Genomic DNA, 15,860 nt, shown 5'->3' with positions numbered 1-15,860 from the left:
AATTAAGATTAGAATAGAAATTGAATGGATGATTTAAAAAACATAACACATGGGTGAATGTGATTGGTCTTGAGTAGTGGGTGCCACCTTGATTGCATGCAATTAAATGAGCAATTATTTTATTTTATTTTTAATCCTGGATTTATGAATTGTGAAGGGAGAAGGAGGATGTTTGATCTTGATCTCCATTTGTATTTAATTAAATGTATAAAATAATAATATAAATTTAAATGCCACTAAATCAATTCAAATACGCCAAGGAAAGATTTGAAGTAGACGACAAGACAATGTTCCCGGGAAGTAATATATATATATATATATATATATATATATATATATATATATATATATATATATATTATAAATTCTGACATCATCATTTACCTCACGTAATGCTTCTTGGATCTCGATATCCTCCCATGTGCTTCCTTACAAACACACCCACGATTTCTTAATCTAATCAAATTACTTTTTTCTTTTTTTATACCGGTAACATGTTACTATTATATAATTTTAATATATAATTGGGTGAATGAATAATATATTATTAATAATTTTAAGATTAAATTAAATTATTAAATTAAGTGGATTAAAACATAAATTAATCTATAATTTATTTCAATTTTATAATTTGGTCTAATTTATATAAAAATATTAACTTATTTAAAATTCAATTAAACTTAATAATATATTGAACCAAAAAACTATTTAAATCAATAATTTGTAATTAATTTTTTTAATCTATGTATCGAGTATCAATTGTTTAATTAAAATATTTAAAATTGTATTTTATACATTTTATATTTAAAAAAAAAGATAAATATATGATGTGATTTAAAAAATATATAATAATTTAACAATATGTTAAATTAGTTGATTGTCAAATTGAACTGATCAAATCATGAATCAATAAGATGATTGGTCTGGGTTTTAAAACATTGTGCATCATTATGTGATTGGTGATTACTTTATTTTTAATTTAAAATCATTTAATCATATAATGATATATTATTTGTATATTTATTTTATTTACTTAAAATACGTACACATAATTCTATTATTTTAACAAATACATTTAGAGATGTGTAATGAAATAATATTCTTAATCAACAGTTATTAGCACAAAATCATATATGAGATTGTATTGCAAGTAACCAACAATGAGATCCTCCTTTCAAGCCTAACTTGCAACACTTTTTACTCAAAGGGGAGCTTGAACATAATCTTCGACTTAAGTAATTACAAAGACAATTCAAGGGTGATTACTGGTTTCTTAGAATTTGTTTTATATATTGATTATCAAAATTATGAGTTTAGTTTGAATTTCTAATGGGAAATGTGAGATAGGGTTAAAGCTATACTTAGTAAACAAGTTAGCTGGGTCGAGTTAAAAATAAATCGACTTATGCAGGTAGAGAATATTTAGAGTGTGATACTCTTAGACAAATCTTACATTGACAAAATATGAAAGAGATATTAGATCTATTTGTACTTTATCTGTTCATCCTATAATGTTTAGAAATAAGAAAATTTAATTAGTTAAATAGTTTGTGAACTTTTTAAGCTGTAAAAATGCGTTTTGGATTGTAAAACTCAGAAATAAAACTATGATAAACTGTGTATCCAAAATAAATAATATATTGACAATAAACTGAATTATTAAACTAGAGATGTTACCCAAACATGTACTCAACTCTAGAGGCATGGGTAGACTCGTATATACCCATGAACTTCTTTTTTGAATTAGTCTATTTTATGATGGTTTTAGCACTGAAATGGCTAAGAACCACTCACCTGAGGTATATAATTTTCAAACCTAACTTGTTAAGAAAAGCCATCAAAGGACTTCTTGAAGACGTTCCATCAAACATGTGACAAGTAATTTGCAAACTTCTAGAAATCAACGCAAGTCCAGGGAATGGCAAAGAACTGCTTTTTCTAGCTTTATTTCAAATTTAACACTAACAGACAATGGAAAGCAAACATATCACCATGGTGTCACTAGATGAAATAATGCGTGCCAATTTCTCAATTTCAATATTGGTCATTGTTCCTCATTCAAATTTGCTCCTGTCTAACCTCTAAAGGACAAAAATCAACAAAGCGGAGAAGGTAATATTACAAACTGCTCTGTGGAAGATTTGTTGATGAGGGATTTCAGAATGTGCAAGATAACTCCTTTGCCAGTTATGGTTCTTTTAATGAAGGTGTCAAGTTCCTTGTCTCCTCAAGTTGTGATTTTGTCATAAACTTTAGTAGAGGTGGCAAAGCTTATTATCCTTAGGGGACGTTTAGTTTGAATAATATTTTATTATCAAAATTAAAATATTGCTTTAAAGATAAATTATTTAGAAAAATATTAGGTATAAATGATTACTATATTTGATAAAATTTAGTAAGTATAAATAATTATTGTATTAGGATAGAAGTAATAACAAAATATTCGTATATTATTTTACTTAAATATTTTTTAGCGTAATTATTCTAAAATATTTTTTATATTACTTATTATATGAATTGAAAATAAAGTTATTTTTGTCCTAAAAAATTAATAAACAAGAATATAATTATAGTAAAATTAAGATTATCTTGATAATATTTTAATACTTATGGTGAATGTAGTAATCAGATTATCATTTACATTCTTTGTCACATTACTATTAGTAATAGAAGATTACCGTAATATTTTATTATTGATAAATTAAATAATGTAATATAAATAACAAAAAATAAATTATTAAGGGAATATTTATTTATTGAGAACCAAATGACCTCTCATCCTTTTTTTTATGTGGGCACCTACTGATGACATGTGCAGTGTCCATCGTTAAACCTCTTCAATATCTCAAAATGATGAATGCTCGTGTCTTATTTTTTTACCAAGGAAGCAAGTTGAGGCTAGGATGGAAAATGCACTCATAAATGGAGACACAATTTTATAAAACGCTTGTTTCATTTAGGTTGAATGACTGCTTCTCACACCCAAACTTTGATAAACTGATAATTTTTTATTTTTTAAGTTTAAAAAGTTTATTTGCCTACTTATTATCACTTTTGTTAATAAAAACCAACTAATTTTATTATAAATTATTAGTACATCATTTTTTAGTAAAATTACGAAACTACGATGAAAAGTAATTACTTCCCTAAAGGTTAAAACCAACTCTCTTTCCTCCTCTCTCTTTCTTTTTTTGTCTTCTCTCTTTCTTAATCTATTCCACATTTTCTTTTTCTACCGTCTTCTAGGAGGATTAAATATGAGTTTATCGATAAATTCTTCATTTTTGTTGATATGAGGAATTTATCGACAACATCTTTAAACAAAACAAATAAAGTATCAATAAATTGAAAACACAATTATTTATCCTAAATCACAAAAATGAAATAGAATTTTTGGTTAAAAAAAAGTGACTTATGGATTCATCTAAGACAAGAAATTGATGGAACCAATGATAGCCAAATTGAAACACTGTCTCCAACAGAATACCTTTCAATAAGAATATGTATTCGAATAGACGTGTTAGTTAACTTTCACTTGAAAATCATGTATTTAAATAAAGATACAACGGAAGTAACTCATAATAAATACTTGATTGAACAATGATTAAAACTTCATAAATGAAGTGTGTAAAAGATGTTAATACATAAAATTAAAACTATGTTTTCTTAGATAAAATAAATGTGCAAATACATCAAAAGCAACAATGTATGCATAATCAAAGCATAAAAGTCAACCCCTTCTTATGCCATCTTCCTCACTAACTCTCGCTTCTTCTACAACCTCACATAAATCATTTTCTACATGCAAGACAATCACAAGGAATGAATGAATGTTAAACATTAAGTAAGTAGTGGTACGATATCTTAAATTGCACACAACTCAACATTCAAAATTTCTTATTGATTCTTTTACATTAACTCGCATATTCTTGCACTCAGCTAAAGTCATTACAACTCCTCTCTTATCCCTTCTCACTATGATAAATACGCCAAAACTTATTTTTTACTCCGCATGAGAACATGACTATTCATTTACTATCTCAAGCACATTCACTTTGCTTTGTTAGTCAGACTAAGCTGCAAATGTGTAGACACATTGACTACATAAGCAAATAAGTCGTAGTCCCCATTTCCATGAACACAATTATCATAAACTGCTAAATTCATCCGAAGGTAGTTTTCACCATGGGTGTGTGCTTGAAGCATCTCACTAGTCACATAATGAATAAACTCACATAGTCCCCTATTTCATGCACACAAAATATGTGGATTGCTCGATTACTACCCTACTATGGATGCCTTTATATCAAGCGTGTATATGAAATATCTCAAAAGTGCCACCTTGATGCTTTTACATTTGGGTTCTTAAGCCAAAAATTACACAATGTTAACTTATGAACCCATGCCACATATCCCACAACATTAAGAGATCACATAGTAGTAGCACCTTTCCTTAATCTTATGCCACGTATCACAGAATAATGACACCTCAACTTAATTTTGTGTCATATATTACACAATAGTTGTTTTCATCTCACATCTCCTGCCAAATATCACATAACATTAGCATGATTTATTACTTCTTCAAGCCACAAATTACTCAATAATTACTCACTCGTTCTTTCATTCTTACCACATATCACACTGTTAGTGGCCTATTACTAAAAACATTCTAATGATTAAAGTGATCTTAGAGAGGGGCGAATATAATCTTCTAAATATTGATATCACAAATTATAAATTAAAAACAACAACAAATACATGAGCAAAAATTAAAGAGAATGGTTAGAATATGCTTAATGTTTATAATGGTTTGAAACTTTTTCTTTTACGCCTCGCCCATCCATTTTGTCAAACAACTTACTTAAATTTTCACTAGAATCAATGAAGTCTTTACACTAGTTTATCCAAGATTTTGTTCAAAATATATTAGTTGAATTGAAATTTTATCCACAATGATTTGAAAGTATAAGTTTTGAATGTAAAATGCATCTACAAGGTTAACTACACAAATTTAGTACAAATGTTTTCTCAAGGATATGAATAGAAGTTTAGTGAGAGAAAAAGAGAAAGTTTTTCTTAGAGATGATGAGCATAGATTGATATAATATGGTCTCTAACCTTTTTCAACTTGAAATAACTTCAATTTATTGGTAAATTTAATGATATTGGAAACATTGAAAGAGTCATTGAATTGAGATTTGTATCCGTTAACATTTGAAAATGATAGATTTATCTTGAAATATGATGATGTATGGGCGTTTGTGCTTGACTAGAAAATTCGTTTTTTAGACTACATCAACCTCTATCAGAGCTTCTAATAGTTGAATTTGTTTTTGTGTCAAACGTTTACATAAGTGTGTATTTCCTATGCAATACCCTTTTTCAAATGCATACTCTTAGGTAGAATATAAACCTAAAGAGACATGGAAGCTTTGGACTTTTACTCAGGCATACAATGAAATTTAAGGCATGCTTAACACTTAGTATCTCATAGGATGCAAAAAGGAGTATAAACATTTTTACTGGACAACATCAATCTCATATAATAAATAAAATCATCCACAAAACCATAGTCTCTGAAATCCGACCCATAAAATGAAATGTGCATAGACAAGTACAAGTCTTAAACTAAAAATCAATACAAGCTCAACATAACACAAAAAACTAAATTACCCCTCCGCCTCATGCAACTCTACAAGTTGGACCATTAGCTCCCCTCTCGCATATATTGTACCAAGTAATAAAAAATACATTTTACCTATTAAAACTAACATATGATTTTAATGAATAGGTGATAATGAATTTTTTAAACTTAAAAGTGAGAAATTGTTGTTTCATAAAAGCTCGTGTGGGAAATAGTCATTCGGCCTTTCATTTGCTAAATCCCCACACACACATATATGTGTGTGCATGCATACATGTATGTATGTATGTGTCCCTCTTTTTTAAAAAAAATAATCGACAGAATTTAAAACTACTGTCTACCATGACACCATTGTATTGATTAGGCACATAAACTAAATGATGTGTTGACAAACATGAGAATTCTCATGTAATATGTAATATTTAACATTAACTTGGTTGGGTAGGTCAAAATGTAATTAAATTGTCAATGACTACAAAAAATAGGTTGATAGGGTGTTAATAGGGTACAAGAATATGTTGATAAAGCACATGGGGAGAGGAAAGACGACATCTTGGCAGTACGATTTGGACTAATTTAAGAATCAAAGTTACCATAATTTTTTATGACCTTATATACATTAAATTTGAGGCACTCTTCTCATTCATTACCTAAGTGCAGACACAATGAAATGTTTAATAGGACTGCCATTTTTTTATGGGCCATGATTAGACCATTAAGAGTCCGTTCATGTCGATCTTCTTCCTTTGCAATCACTTCAGCTGTCTGATACATAGGTTTGTAATGGGTTAATCGTTCTAGGCCAGTATGCTTGGGCCTTCTGGCCCAACAACCTCCGATCGGCCAGTTGAAGGGATGCCGAAATTATCTCATAATAAATATATATTTTTTTTAAATGTGCATATTAAAAGAAAAAAAAAGAAACAAAGGGACACCAAGGATCAACTAAGTTCGATCTAACAGGAGGAAAGCTAGCAAAACATTACAAATAGACAAAGCCCACAAGAAACAAATAAATTAACTCATCTTCTTTCGAAAACCTATCATAGGATATATCATGATAGAATTCAAGAGGAGACACAAAATTAACCTATACAAACTAGTATTAACAAGTATTCGAGAATGCAGACCTGACCACAAATCAAACACCACAGAAAATTTACCATCCATATAAAACAAAAAAACTCAACAACCAACATATTTATAACTTATAATATCACTATAATTTTAATGCATTGTCATGTAAATTAACAGTAATTAATTAAAATGACTCATTTGAAAGGAGTGTATATGGAATTGACCAACACTCCAAGAGAGTATACCTTTGCGGCCAATGTTTAGATGAAATTACTATATTTTATAAACTTGTTTTGACCTAGTTAATATCAAAACTCGCATAGACCTGCATATCGAACATTCCTTCATACATGCCAATTTTTAACCGTTGATCTTAAGTTTTTCATTTTTCATACAAAAAATGGATAATAACCATTTTCACCATTTTCAATTTGTCGCAACGTAATAACCAAATTCATACCTTGTAAGTCAAGGTGGGTTGAATTCTCACCATTTTCAATTTGTCGCCAACGTAATCCAATATTTAATGAATCATTAGACTTTAGTAACAAACGAGGTAAATGGGACAGAAAATAAGGCCTAGTTTTTTCTTTAACATATAATAAAATAGAGAAACCCAACCTAGCCCATTACAAGATATTAAGATTTTTAAAAACCCAAAAATATTTGCTTATGTACATACACATGGATATACACATGCCAATGGTTTAATAATGCATAATTCCAATTTCCAATCACCTCCATCCAATGTCCCTAAACCTATATAACCTGTATTTCCAATACTACCCTCCGATCAGCTAGTCCACCCCGCACGGGCACACTCATAGACTTTCGTCTCGTGTTACCGTACAAGGCTACCTACACTACCAATTCTATCAAATCTGGGTCCCAGGACACCCTGTTTACCACCAATTCTATCAAATTTGGGTCCCACGACACCCCATTTACCCGGTCCCACTTTAAAAAGGCTTCTGAAGGTACATGAACATATCCTGCAACGGCGACAGCTGATTGCTGCTTTGAAACTGAGAATTGAAGCTCAAGTCCATATTGGCGTCTAGGTAATTATAAGGAAATCCAAGGTTATTGTTGTCCCAGGGTTGTATTTTCGGCTCGCTCTCCACCTCGGATATGAATTCCGGTGATACCACTTGCTCCGAACAGCTCGAGTCCGTGTGTAACTTCGGCATTGAATCCGACGTGTCTAAGTACATATAATCGTTAACCGTTCCGGTCGCTGTCGCCGCCGGATTGGGGGGAAGTGCTGATTTGTTCACGCCATTTGAAATTATATCCGGTTTCCTATCCTCCTCCATCACCGGTGAATTCATTTTCCGGTTTACTGCTTGATTTTGCTGCTTCTCGACGCTTCCTTTCTTGTTGTATATGCGACACAGGACCCAGTCATCCAGCTGCCAGAATATAATCAGAACCGTTAAATTTAATCCATCACATAAAAGTTGATTGTTATGTCAGACTCATGACCAAATAGTCAGAGTTCTGTCTATCTCTATTGTGAGCCCACATGAAGTGATAAGAAGGAATATTTTCCTTAACTGAAAAATAATAATTGAAGCGATTGGCTACAACGACAAGGCGTTTTATCGTAACCATGTGAATGACGTTAAATGTCCGATTAGGTAAATCTCAATTATCAAATGTACCAATCCGGTAGACCAAACGGCATCACAGCCGTTAAAAATTTGCGCGTGGGTCCCAAGTTGTGTCCGTATTGTAAACATTTAATTTTAACAGATTGAAAATTTTAGAAAAATTGATAGGTAAAAGTCAAAAGGCCTCCACGTTGAGGTCAGAAAAATCATACTGTAAAATCTCCATTTTTATACTCAAAAGTAGCAGAAAGAGAATGGTACGGTGCAATACCCTTAAGCTGTTCTTCTTACGAGCCGTCCGATCCACGTCGGCTAATCGATACTCGTGCATAATCCAGTTGGTTTTCTCCCCTTTAGGAGCTTTTCCTGCGTAAAACACCAAAGCCTTCTTAATTCCGACGGGTTTTGGCTGTCCAATCGGCTTATCGGCTCCAGTCGCCTTCCAGTACCCGCTTCCCGCTGCTCGGTTAGGCCTTGAACCGTTCGGGTACTTCCTGTCCCTCGGCGAAAAAAAGTACCACTCCTTTTCTCCGTATAAGGCCAAATCTACAAATTGAAAAACCACGGAAATGATTAAAAATTCAAATACATAAATAAAAATAAATCCATGATCTTAATTTTATTAAAATTCATAATACCTGGGAGGTCCCAAGGGTCGAATTTGTAAAGATCGATTTCAGCGATAATCGGAACAGCTATCGACTGCGACAAACATTTCCGGCATAAGTAGTGCATCACGAGCTCCTCATCCGTCGGATGAAATCTGAAACCAGGAGGCAATTGTAACTCGGTCGACATTTTCACTTCTGACTATTTTACCCTTCCTTTCTGTGCTGTAGCTCACCACGATTTCCTGATCTAGCCGCTCTAACTCCCAATACAATGACGGCGCTTGAAACTTTTAACGCAATGGAGATTACTCAATATATAGACGAAGATGAGGACACGTGGCGAGAAGAGAAAGAAGTTAATTCTAGAATCCACGTGGGCGATAGTTTTGCTTGGGGCTTTATTAGGGAAGGCATTTACAGCAGCCGGACACGTGTCAACAGATAAAGCAGTGTTGGTGCGTGCCAAAAGCCACATGTGGTTGATTTTGTCATTGCTTACGCAAATTGTTTTGGACGGGTGTAGTAGGACTTTGTCGGTTCGTAGAAAACTCGCTTCGGGATCGGCGTGGGGTCGCGGGTTTGTTTTTCCAGCCTTTTTTTAAATATATTTTTATCGGCTTATTTATTTATTTTAAATCAGTTAACCGATAGTTCAACGGTGGATAAGAAGAACACGTCATCCTACAGTGCGGCTGAGAGAGTCAGCTTGGAGTGATTTGTAATCTAAATTAAGTCTGGCTGATAAAGATGTCGATTAAAATTAATTTCAGAGAAATTAAAAATTTATCAATTGATTTAATGTAACAAAACTGGAAAGGTTTATCGTTGAAGTTTGAACGTTGAATTAACGGGTGTAGGTGGATTAAGATAAAGATGAAGGAAGAAAGGAAGCTACGAAGAAGCAGAAAACCGCCGCCACACAATTTTTCACTATTCCCACTTCTTTAATCTCATTATTAGACACGCTGATGAGCGTGGACATTACAACATCCTTACGTGGAATTATAAATTCTCACTTTCGGTGCCATGACAAGACACAGGTCTCCGCTACTGTCAAAGGAAATTCAAAATCTACAAATAAAATATGGCCACGTGTATACGTGAGGCATACGTGGGGTAATTAGGAATTGGGTGATCTGCAAGTCTATGTAGGTTTTTTTTTTTTTTTTATATATATGTAAAATTTATATTATTGTTTTTATTGAATTTTGCGGGATTAGGAATTCGGAATAATTTAGGTGGGGCATGTTGAAATTAAATTAAATGGAAGAAAAAAACGTGTGGAAAAATGTTGACTATAATTAATTAGGGAGTCAACATCTTGACCAAATGGATTACAGATAAGGGATGGGGAAATGTAAAATTGTTTTACATAATTAATTGGATCGATTTAAGGTTTGATTTTAATTAGCATTGATTAGAATTGAAATACACTGAACATGGACTAGCCATTATTAATTGGATCGAAAAGACTTTTTCACACGATGAAGAGAAATTATATGACGTTATGCATAACTTCCAATACAAGTTTTTAAATAAAAATTAATTTTATTTAAGTTTTTTAGTAAATAATTTTATTTATTTAATTTTAAATATTTATTATAATTATATTATTATAATATTTTTTTATTATTAGTTTTTTTTTCTTTTTTTATTCAATCTTTTATCGGTTTTTTTTGTTTTATTTCTATTTTTTTAATATGTTTTTTTTAACACTAATACAAACTCTCTCACAACTACAAGAGCCAACAACACTTGTACGCTACCATCAACATTACCAAACACCACCATGATGACTCAAGGTCTCCCATCTTCATCTTCGCATGGTGCACACATTATTCACAATAATGTTGAGCTTGGAAGAATTTCTTTTCAACAATATTTGGAGATGGAACCCCGGGATGGGGTGCCTCGTGTTGTTTATCAAACATTTATGCTAATTCAAAAAGGTAGAGAGATGTTGCTTCTATTTGAAAGAGCATGAAAAGGAAAAGAGTGAAAAAGGAATTAGGCCTAAGTTGGATTAAGAACTAGAGAACTCTTCATTATTTCACTGCATGGATACTTCACATTGTGACATGAAAGTGATTAATTGGACGTTGGAGTGGTTGAACATGAGAAACAAGAAGATCGGCTAATTATGTTCTTGATCTTCATGTTGGTTTGCATTAGGTGGAAGAAAAGGATTAACACTTGTGGGTATATAAAATGAGTATTCAGATAATTTATCTTTTATTATTTATATTATTTGATAATAAAATATTATTAATATTTTTTATTATTTTTTAGTAATATTTTGTTATCAATATGATGTGATGTATAATATAAAAAATAATCCGATTATTAACTTTATCTCATGTATTAAAAAATTATCAATATAATCTTTATTTTATTATTTTTTAATTTTTTTATTAATTAACTTTTTAGAACAAAAATATCCTCGTTTTTAATTAATATAGTAAGTAACATGAAAAATATTCTATAATAATTATATCTAATATTATTTAACTAAAATAATATTTTATTATTCTTTTATTATCTCTAACCAAACATAATAATTATTTATTTTTATCAAATATAATAATAATAATAATAATTTATATATAATAATCTTCAAAAAATCTATTTTTATATTAATATTTTATTTTTGATAATAAAATATTATCTAAATCAAATACATAATTGAAGATTAATGTTGTTGACGAACTGGTTAAAATTTATTTTTATTAGAATTAATATAAACCATGATGAAAAATATATCAAATAAATTTTTGAAGGCAAAGTGACATTTAATTTTAATAGTTTTTTATGAAGTAATAAGGGTAATTTCGTGTTTTCCTTTCTTTTGCCTTAAAAAGAAAAACAAAATTTGTTAATAGATGTTCCCAGAAGAAGGCAATAATTTGTCTTTTGTCGACTTTAAAGAAAAAAACTTGTCATTTTAACATAATCTGGTTGGAAAATAGTCTTCTCGTTATTGTGAATTAAGGAATATGGTCCCCCTAAATCCTAATGGGTATTTAATTTGTGAATTAAACAATGATCAACTCATAGATTAGGACTAAATTCAAGTAGATTAGTTTTCAGTGGACTTTCAAGCAATGGGTATTGCCTTCTTCCTCTCATAAATAAAAGGTTCTTTTTTTTTTTGGGGAAAACTTTTATTTTGTAATAAATTCTTGAAGGGTACCCTCAACTAATAAAATTAATTTATTTATTAAACAAATTTCTCCTTCAATTACGGTTTGACTATTCCCACAAATGAAGCAGCCATCCAGATGGCACTATCAAAATGTGAAAAGCCTGAAAAAATTAATAAAAGTTTCTTGTCTATTCCATAATTACAAAATTCAATGAATCTAGAAATCAAACCCAACCCATTTCGATTTGCCCGGTCCTACATGTCGTTTCTGCCTCCCCATATCCACCGTCAATTAAACCTCAAAAAACATGGTGCATGCTCGCCCTCAATTTTTGTCCTTTATAATAAGGTTCACTCGTCGTTTTCGGGAGATAACTCCAAGCCTCGCGTGCTCTTACAAAAGATTTCTGTTTTCCACTTGCCGATTTTTGAGTTGATGGTTATGTAAGATGGAAACATTTATTTATTATTGTTTTGTGGGAAGTCCTTAGTTTGGTTGAAACAATGTTCGAGGCTCCATGGCGGCGGTGGGATTTCTTTTCGGATTTGTTGGAGTTGGTGTTTTCTTGTGTTGCTTGTTTTCAGTTCAGTTTGTCGTTCTGGGAAATGTTAATGGTCTCGCAGCCCTCCATTAATGTGGGCTGTCAATTTTCTTATTCATCTGGAAACCATTTCTTCTCAAAACTTCTTCCTGTTAAATATTTTCAATGAGAATTAGTGATACAAGTAACACTGACATGCAGGGTCGGCTACAAGGGGTCAGGAATGGTCATTACTTCAAACTTAAATAATATTATGTATATTTATTTTGAATATATAATTATTTATATATTATTATATAATTAAGGATAATTATATATTTAATTTAAAATTATTTAATTATATCATATCATATATAAATATATATATATATTTATATATAAAAAATAGATACATATATTTTTATTGTTACCCTTTTTATATTATACCTCTGAATTTACCATTGCTTCCAGGTAAAGAATTTGATGTTAATTATTTACAACCACATACATTAACGTGGTGAAACTTCACTGCTGCAAATTGGGCAAATCTTTTTTAACTTGAAGCCAATTTGTTATGCACTCTGAATTATAAGGATGTTGACTAGGAAGAGCCACCACTACTTGATCATCATGGATATGGTGGTGAGACTGAGCTTGTGATTATACAGTGTGCAAGGCCGTACACAATATTCATTGATCATTTGTGGGAATAATTTTCAAGCTTTCTTAATAGAGAAGTAACGTAGGAAAAAGTAAATGGAGCCATCTCTAACTGATATACTATAATAAAAGTGGATTCCTCCTGCAAAAGTGGTAATTCTTTTTGTTTTTTTGTAACGAGAAATTCCACTTGAATTGAATTATCATTTTCGGAAGCGTACTAATTATATTAAATAAGATAAACCTGAGTCCGTGTAGTATATTTTGTCCCAAAAGTGGAATTACCCATTTTTGTATCTACTCATCACTGCCTCAACTCTGGGTAATTCCTTTTTTGCATAACTTCTGCTTCATCACAATAGCTTTTCAACATATAATTTTTTTTTGGTTTTATTAAGGGATGGTTTGGTTTAAAGTTTACGGTAATGTGATAGATAATATAAATAATAATTTGATTATCATCTCTATTTTAGATATTTAAACATTATCAAGTTTATTTTCAATTTTGTTACAATTCTCTGTCTTTATTAATATTTTTGGACAAAATATTCTCATTTTTTCAAAGTTAACTTTTACTTAAAAGTTTTAATACTTTACTAATTCTAATGATTTCCAGTAATATGATAATAATTTATATCTGATAATTTTTTAAATAATTTATATTTTATTTTGTGTAATAAAATATTATATGAAGCAAACACATTCTTAAGTTGAATAGACTTCCAAGGAGGTCACAGTTGAAACAAATAACAGGGTGTAGTCTCAGGACAAGCGAGTGGGTTGTTGAAAGAAGGCAACTATGTGGGAAAGCTGTATCTAATGTAACAGGACGTTTGGGAAACCCACCACAACCACAAGCCATGGAACTTGATATTTTAGGGGATGGGAGGGATGCCACTCTTGCCTCATGTTCTGTCAGATACTTTGGGAGAAAGGAAATTTAATTCTTGCTTTATTTTTTATAGTTAATATTTTCATGAGAAATTATACTGAGGATCAAAATAAATTTAAGATTTACCATTTTTGACTCCCATAAACTCCTCTCCTAATGCTTCTGCCTTTCTTAACAAACCTTGATGTGTGAGTTACCCTTATATGATCATGAACTTGGCTACCATGGCTGTGATGCTTCAAGGAGTTCCTTCTATGACTTTGTATTGCATTTCTTCTACTAATCCCAACTTGTACACGGTAGCTTCTTGGCCGCAGAGACTTCTTTCGGTGAGCTTCCCTGTAATCTCTCCCTCGGCGAGATGAATAATTGCTTCTGGGTATATCATCTGATGAAAAGCTTTCACTGCTGGAAGATTCTTGTTCATAACTAGAATCTGTTTGGCCTATTTCAAAAATGTTCCTTCTGCCGCGTTGGTTTCTTCTTTTGAATTTTATGAGCTTAACACACAAGAAAGTGAAGCAATATTCCCAAAAAGAGAACCAGGTAACCAAGCATGCCCACACCATTTTGCAGAGGCTATGACCAATGCACCAGCAGATTCCAAGCTTGTATAAAAGATAGAAGAACAAGAGAACTGCAGATTTTATAAAACAAGTCAAGAACAGTTAAACTATGAATTTTTAATTTAAATTAGGGCAGGCTAGGATAAATTTGCAAGTAAGTGTAATGTAACTCACCCAAGTATAATAAAGCCAGCACTATGGCCAACTTCAGCAGATTGGCAAGACAAAAATTTTCGATGTAGCAGATGAAATCCCATGTTGGCCCACAAACTGAACTGAACCATGCCAGTGAAATGAAAATCCATAAACAAGAAAATAAATAAAACTAAAAGATTTCCTCTCCAACTGGTTACTTCAATTAGCCTGCACGAGCATGACAATGCAGTGTGTCCCTAATAAGTTTGAATTAATTACCTGCAAGACTTTCCGGCAAGAAAATCAAGTGGGGCGCCAAAGAGATTGCCAAGGACTTGACCAAATCCAGAGAAAAATGAAGCGATTACATTACCCATCAAATCACTTCACAGATTTACGAGGCTGCTTCTGTAAGATGCTGATTGTGCTCTCTATCTCACCGGACAGCCTGCAACATGAAAGGAAAAGTATAATTTATTCACTTCTCAAATGTAGAAGATAATATGCATAGGATTATATTATGTTCTATTTCTTTAAGAGTTAACTATTTATGAATGTGCCCAGTTCTCCTTTTACGCGATAAATGAAGATTTCACCGATATTAAACCACCCCACGGCGGCAAAGCACAATTCTGAAAGAAATTGATCTATATGAGCGTGCATGAGAGAGAGGAGAGAGTACTCTTTTGAAGAGAAACAGGACAGTTCACCATATTTTAGCAATATAGTTAGGAACATTACCGTTCTTGGTCTTCAAGACAAGATGTGGACAAAAGAAACCGATGGGGGGTAACTGGAGGTTTATGTTACAAAGACAGAACACAACCTCTGTTAAGTAACTGCCTTGCAAAAGTTTTAAACCCAATCTACGGCTTAGATTGCCTCCTCAAGTTTGAGATAAAATAACAGTTTATGATTCCATCATTTCATTTCCTGCAACCATGGTTTAAACGTCCCCTTCTAGAGAAGATTTTAGTGGCCTTTTGAAAAGATAAA

General features: G+C 31.6%; 2 protein-coding genes across 2 annotated transcripts; both read right to left on the bottom strand.

The window, feature by feature from the left end:
- Positions 1–7,431: 7,431 nt before the first annotated feature.
- On the bottom strand, positions 7,432–9,251 carry LOC123207159 (NAC domain-containing protein 2-like). Its single transcript, XM_044624440.1, has 3 exons — positions 8,976–9,251; positions 8,609–8,883; positions 7,432–8,136 (listed from the first exon to the last, which is right to left on the bottom strand). Exons 1-3 carry the CDS (start codon positions 9,133–9,135, stop codon positions 7,684–7,686), a joined length of 888 nt encoding a protein of 295 aa, XP_044480375.1. The 5' UTR covers positions 9,136–9,251; the 3' UTR covers positions 7,432–7,683.
- A 4,949-nt stretch (positions 9,252–14,200) lies between these two features.
- LOC123207169 lies at positions 14,201–15,800 on the bottom strand. Its single transcript, XM_044624456.1, has 4 exons — positions 15,606–15,800; positions 15,144–15,312; positions 14,904–15,004; positions 14,201–14,800 (listed from the first exon to the last, which is right to left on the bottom strand). The coding sequence occupies exons 2-4, from the start codon at positions 15,239–15,241 to the stop codon at positions 14,286–14,288; spliced, it is 714 nt and encodes a 237-aa protein (XP_044480391.1). The 5' UTR covers positions 15,242–15,312; positions 15,606–15,800; the 3' UTR covers positions 14,201–14,285.
- Positions 15,801–15,860: the final 60 nt, after the last annotated feature.

Source organism: Mangifera indica, unplaced genomic scaffold (assembly GCF_011075055.1).
Source record: "Mangifera indica cultivar Alphonso unplaced genomic scaffold, CATAS_Mindica_2.1 Un_0064, whole genome shotgun sequence".
In the NCBI taxonomy this organism is placed as follows: Eukaryota; Viridiplantae; Streptophyta; class Magnoliopsida; order Sapindales; family Anacardiaceae; genus Mangifera; species Mangifera indica.
This window is presented reverse-complemented; position numbering and strand designations above follow the sequence as displayed.

Bases quoted from the DNA above. Each gene is read 5' to 3' on its own strand.
- LOC123207169 (XM_044624456.1), bottom strand. From the start codon at position 15,241: ATGGGTAATGTAATCGCTTCATTTTTCTCTGGATTTGGTCAAGTCCTT. The intron at 15,005-15,143 runs GTAATTAATTCA...GGCATGGTTCAG, and splicing joins CTTGCCGGAAAGTCTTGCAG to TTCAGTTTGTGGGCCAACAT. The intron at 14,801-14,903 runs GTGAGTTACATT...TAAAATCTGCAG, and splicing joins GCTGGCTTTATTATACTTGG to TTCTCTTGTTCTTCTATCTT.
- LOC123207159 (XM_044624440.1), bottom strand. From the start codon at position 9,135: ATGTCGACCGAGTTACAATTGCCTCCTGGTTTCAGATTTCATCCGACG. The intron at 8,884-8,975 runs GTATTATGAATT...TTCAATTTGTAG, and splicing joins CGACCCTTGGGACCTCCCAG to ATTTGGCCTTATACGGAGAA. The intron at 8,137-8,608 runs GTATTGCACCGT...ATATTCTGGCAG, and splicing joins GTAAGAAGAACAGCTTAAGG to CTGGATGACTGGGTCCTGTG.